Below are 6000 nucleotides of genomic sequence, written 5' to 3'. Positions count from 1 at the left end.
CATCATTTTTGGCGGGCTGGGCTGGATTCAAACCTGCCAGCTCAGGCGTATGTGGCTGGTGCCTTAGCTTCTTAAGCCACAAGCACTGAACCTTTGTTTGTTTGTTTGTTTTTGAGACAGTGTCTCACTTTGTCAACCTCAGTAGAGTGTTATGGCGTTATAGCTCAGAGCAACCTCAAACTCTTGGGTTCAAGCAGTTCTCTTGCCTCAGCCTCCCAAGTAGCTAGGACTTACAGGCACCGGCCACAATGCCCAGCTATTTTTAGAGATGGAGTCTCGCTCTTGCTCTGGTCTCGAATCTGTGAGCTCAGGCCATTCCACCTGCCCCAGCCTCTGAGAGTGCTAGGATTACAGGCATGAGCCACCACGAATATAAACTTCTTAAGGGTGTGGGTATGCCTTTTTTGTTCGTTTGTTAGGACCCAGCACCTAATTAGAACTTAGTAATTTGTTGAATAAGTAGTCAGGAAGATCACTAACCCAAACAGGAATAAACACAGAAAGATGTAAAGTGTTAAGTTTGGTCAGTGGAAGTTGGAAAGCTTAGTTGTCTATTGAATATATGCCATATACAGTAATTTTTCTTATTATGTGTTTTACTTTATTTTTTTTAGTCTCTGAGCCCTGGAGTCTCTAGGGACAGCAACACCAGCTATACGGAAACCAAAGACCCCTCTTCTGGTCAGGTGGTTGCTACTCCACCAGTGCCACAACTGCAGGTCGTTGAGCCAAAGGAGAGGACTTCCACCTCCTCATCCTCTATCCAAATGAGGCGTCTGAGCCAGCCTGAGCCAGCTGAAAAGCATGTGACCCAGAGGTTACAGCCTGAGCGGGTAGGCTATTGTGACCCTCCTTTGAGGGAGATGGAGGATTAAGTGAGATCTTCCTTTTTGTGGCAGCTATATGAGTGACAAATTACTTCAGAAAGTTTTAAAGAAACCTTGCAAAAAGTTAGAAGTTTGATAAAAATGTAGAGGGTTTGGGGTACCTGTTAATCCTACTTAACTCATTTCAACTAACTCCCTGGTTCACAGAAGCTCTATAGGAGGCTGAGCAGCACAGTTCTCATTTCCAGGGCACTCATGGTCAATTCTTCCTTTTATCTGCCCAAAAGGAAGCCTTTTTCAGTTCTTTGAAAAAAAGAATAAAATGATTACTTGTGTAAAAGTTCTTGAAGTACCTATTTTTAAGATACAGTCCATTCCATGCTCTAAAATGAAATAAAGCGGGTCGTGTTGAGGGTTGGCCTTGCATGTCCTGTGTTCCCTTTTTTTAGCTCCAGTTTGAAGAAAGGGAACCAAACAGATTTAAGTACTTTTGCTATGTTTGTTTTTGTTGTCTCCTGACAGGGGAGCCCAAAGAAGTGTGAAGCTGAAGAGGCAGAGCCACCAGCTGCCACACAGCCCCAAACCTCAGAGACTCAGACCTCTCATCTGCCAGAATCAGAAAAGATTCATCGTTCTGTGTAAGTGATATATGTCAACTGGGGTATATATAACAAGGAACTACAAGTAGTTCCTCACTCCTTAGGGTTCCTTAACTAAGCAGTTCTAGGTTCTTTTTAAAGCCTGAAAACAGAACTTTATCTGGACAAAGGCTAAACTTCAATCACATAGTTGGGAGTTGCCACCAGAACTTTTAAGGTGATTTGAATAGTGGTAGTCAGGACTCAAGGAAAACACATCCAGCCAAATAGCTACTTCCTTTAAGGCAGGGGTCCCCAAACTTTTTAAACAGGAGGCCAGTTCACTGTCCCTCAGACCATTGGAGGGCGGGACTGTGGGGCCCGGAATGAGTTGGCTGCTAAGCAGGATAGGCAGCAACAGCAAAAACACGCGTTGGGCCGGATAAATGACCTAGGTGGGCGGCATGTGGCCCGCAGGCCCTAGTTTGAGGACGCCTACTTTAAGGTACAGGCAACAAACACTTCTACTTCCACACTCCAGAGAGTAAGTGAACTGACTCAAGGCATCTTAGCTCAGTGTTTAACTCATATTTACCCTGGAACCCAGTTTTTTTCTTTTTCTTTTTTTTTGGTAGAGACAGAGTCTCACTTTATCACCCCTGATAGAATGACGTGGTGTCACACAGCTCACAGCAACCTCCAACTCCTGGGCTTAAGTGATTCTCTTGCCTCAGCCTCCCAGGTAGCTGGGACTACAGGTGCCTGCCACAATGCCCAACTATTTTTTTATTGCAATTTGGCCAGGGCTGGGTTTGAACCCGCCACTCTCAGTAGATGGGGCCGGCACCCTACCCACTGAGCCACAGGTGCCACCCTGGAACTCAGTTTAATAAAAGATACTGAGTGTCTTTAAAGAGAGGCACAGCTGGGTTTCTAGTTTGTGCATTTTTCCTAATTACTGCCTGTCATTTTATTAATCACATTATTAATCACATTAATCTTTTTGTTAATTTGTCATTCACAGAATGACAAAATGTGAAGTCCCCATCAAATCAGAAGTTATTCATGGTCTGAGACCCTTTGATTGATCTTACCATTTATACAGTTAATGTGTTTTGTTTTGTAGGCCGGGATGGATGTTTGAACCTGCCATCCCCGGTATATAGAGCAGGCGCCCTACTCCTTGAGCCATAGGCGCCACCCAAAATTAACTTTTTTTTTTTTTTGCAGTTTTTGGTCGGGGCCAGGTTTGAACCCGCCACCTCTGGTATATGGGGCCAGCGCCCTTACTCCTTTGAGCCACAGGCGCTACCCCTAATGTGAGTTTTTTAATCCTCATAATAAATTCTAGAGAAATACTCTTAAATCAGGTTAAGTTTGTAATTGAATAGGTAGATCATTTGTTCATTCTGAGCTAGGTATTATAAATTAAGAAGCCATTGAACCAAAGTTCCTGGCTTCAAATTCTCACGAGAAATGAAAAAAATGAAGTATTGTGGGAATAGATGCTTAGCTTTTAGACATCAGGAATCCTGAATAGCTTTGGAGAATGTCCTATATAGAGTTGGCCTAAAATTGTTACATTCTCATTTTTATGTCATTTCAATACTAATACTACCAGTATGATTTTTCCCTGTATGTTAATTTGTGCTCTTTTGAGAGCTTTAAACTATATTTTAACTCTACTTTTTGGAGGGTGGCGGGCAGGTGACATGATTTATCTAATTTCCTTATGACTTTAATGATAGTTTTATACTTCTTACTGTATAGCTTTTGCCTTGGGTATACACCTTGTTACTGTCCATTCTAATATTCTTGCCTCTCCTGCCATCTTGTGGCCATTACATTTTTGGTTTGGAAGCCAAAGTTCACTCTGCTTCCTTTGAAAAGTTTTTGTTTATCCTTTTTGGATTGGCACATTATCTTTTGGAAAAGAGTTTTTCTTCTAGGACCATAAAGTGAAACTCAGCGGATTCTGGAAGGTTTCAGGATTCCTCACCTACACCATCGATGAGGAAATGGGATGACATCTTCCCTTCCATATCCCTGAACCAAACATAATATCTGCCCTTCCCCATTACATAGAAGTACAGCATCCCCTTTGTAATGTGGCAGTTTTGATATAGGCATTGACAACCTGCTACTAATTGGGCCTGGTAACTACCTCCTTTGCACTGAGAAGCAAGTGATTTTCTGAAAAGCTCTTTGATAGCCTTAAAATTATATGGGTTTTTGAGATTCTAACAACAGAAAGGCATTTGATGTTGTTTTGAAGCACCATTTTTCCTGGACTTTCCTACACAGGTCCAGGGTAAATGAAGCTTGGAGTCATAGAGTTTTTCTCCTTAGTTTTTTCTCCCTGGCTTTGATTTTGATTTTATGACTTGAGATAATCTAGTCACATTGATTATGATAAAGAATAGGCAAGTGGGACCCCTTGGACAAATACTGAGATTGTTCATTGTTACCAATGCAGGCTTCAGTTGAGCAGTCTGTAGAAATGGGAGTCTGTACTCAGAAATAGTTCACACATAGCCGCCTTACTGTTTTCCTTCTACCTGCCTACAGGATGGTCTGTTCAACAGCCTAACAGTAAGACTTACCCAAAGGTTTAAACCTGTATGCTATTTTGGCATTGGATTTGGTAAATGAATCTTGAAGAAGTATGCCTCTATTTCTAGAGACTCTACTGCAATTGATTGACAACACCGCTCCTGGTGTTCCATGTCTCGAAAGTACTAGTGTTCCGCCTAACAGCCCTCTAGAGTGATGGCCAGTTTTAAAAGTCAGATCAACCATGCTGAATGGAAAAGACTATTTGTAGCTTAACTTTGGTTTTCCTGTATGTCTCAACAAGAAGTCACATGACTTTGAAAAACAGCAGTAAATTTACGTGTTAAAAAATAATTAGCACCTGTGGCTCTAAGGGGTAAGGCGCCAGCCCCCTGCTGGAGGTGGGGGGTTCAAACCCAGCCCCAGCCAAAAACCACAAAAAAAAAAATTAGACTTTAACTCAAGGACTTTTCGCCACTTGGAAGAGATTGCCTAACTTTTTCACTGTGCTTTGTTAAATCCATTCTGATTCTAATTATGACTGAAGAGTTCTAAAGTTATGAGGTAAGGTATTGTTTTCATTGCTTAGAGCAGAAATATGTGAGTCCTCAGTCCTATTTCAGTTGAGCTCTGTTCCAAAATCCTATCTTCTGCCTTCTATGAATATAAGAAAAATGTCCTCATATAGCAGAAAATTGTGGTACTCTCTTTACATTAAAATAAAAAACAGTTGGGGAGGGTAAAAAGGAAAGGAAGAAAAAGTTATTTTGTGGGCAAGTGTGTCATTCAGCTATAGTTAATTCAGACCAAATTTTTCTAAATACATTCTTCCTGTGTACACAAACCTAGCAGGCCATAGCAACTTAGGCTTTTGGTACTATGCATATTTATCCTTTTGCCTGTGTTGGAGGAAAGCAATGGTTCTTAAGCCAGTATAACAGTGTAATTGATACTCCCCAGAGGACCTACATTGCCAGTATCCCAAATGATACATAATTTTTAAAAAGCAGAATTTGTTGTCATCAATGAAGTTTGCTCACTGAGAAATTGGCCTCTAAAGCCATACCTCCAAAAATAATACTGTTCCTGGCTATCTTGGAACTACTGTGCCCCATAAGGGTATCAAGTCCCACTGTTTATTACGTTTTCTCATCAGTTTCTCAGCTTATGAATTTTCTACAATAACTAAATTTAAACCTATGTGCCTTATAGAAGTTTCCTTTTCCATTAGCTTCTCTGAGTCTAATTCATATTCACATATGAATTGTAATGTGATGTTCTTAGCCTCCAAGTAGTTCTTCTGGGCTACTAATGCTTTATGTGCTGTGTTTAACTATGGATAGATATTCTTACCCCTTATTCCCTGTGCAGTTTCCACAGATTTTTTTCAAAGCTTTCAGGAACATTTTTGTGCAAGAACTTAAATAAGGGAGAAGAGAGATAGCTTTTGTCTAAAAGGGACTTCAGAGAAAAGCTGTGTGGAGCTGACACAGCTAACAGTGCTTTGGGACTGATTCGACAAGTAGAGTTTGCTCTTTGGACAATTTCAAGAATTCCTAATTATCTTCTGAAAATAAAGTCTGGAATTCTTAGATCTCACAGAATTGACCGTGGGGAAATAGAAATCACAAATCTGTGTCTTAAGAAGACCAAATAGTGTATGGTAAAATTCTTATTCTTGAAAAAAGATAAAATTTCCAATAACAGAAAAGTCTTCCTCCTTATTAAGCTACTTCTGAAGCAGCATATTAGCAGCTTGAGAGTATTTTAGGACAATAAAAGGAAAGGGAACATTTTATTTGAGGATGTTTGAAGGTAAACATTTCCTGTGGAATAACATTCTTTGTGGAGATTCTATGAAAAAAATTTTTTTTCAAGAAGAAAACTTTCAGGTGAGCAAACATTTAGGGCCCACTTAGTAGCCACAGTGACACTCTAATTCAGAAATACTTGTGGAACATTTCTTTGTGTTAGGTCCCGGGCTAAGGGATGTGGTCCCTGTCCTTGATAGTTCTGCAGGGTGAGGATGGGGGACAAGTTGC

At 40.6% G+C, this 6000-nt stretch overlaps 1 protein-coding gene across 3 annotated transcripts in view; it reads left to right on the top strand.

Moving 5' to 3' along the window:
* Window positions 1–6000, top strand: part of ACIN1 (apoptotic chromatin condensation inducer 1) — a 40027-nt gene that overhangs the window by 20029 nt on the left and 13998 nt on the right. For all 3 annotated transcript variants that reach the window (XM_012812829.1, XM_023508152.1, XM_003801985.2), the window contains 2 exons: window positions 615–833; window positions 1350–1465. In XM_012812829.1, the coding sequence (XP_012668283.1) occupies window positions 615–833; window positions 1350–1465 (335 nt within the window). The remainder of the gene's footprint in view (window positions 1–614; window positions 834–1349; window positions 1466–6000) is intronic.

The sequence above is a fragment of the Otolemur garnettii genome, unplaced genomic scaffold (assembly GCF_000181295.1).
Source record: "Otolemur garnettii isolate 467f Iridium unplaced genomic scaffold, OtoGar3 scaffold00225, whole genome shotgun sequence".
NCBI classification, from domain to species: Eukaryota; Metazoa; Chordata; class Mammalia; order Primates; family Galagidae; genus Otolemur; species Otolemur garnettii.
This window is presented reverse-complemented; position numbering and strand designations above follow the sequence as displayed.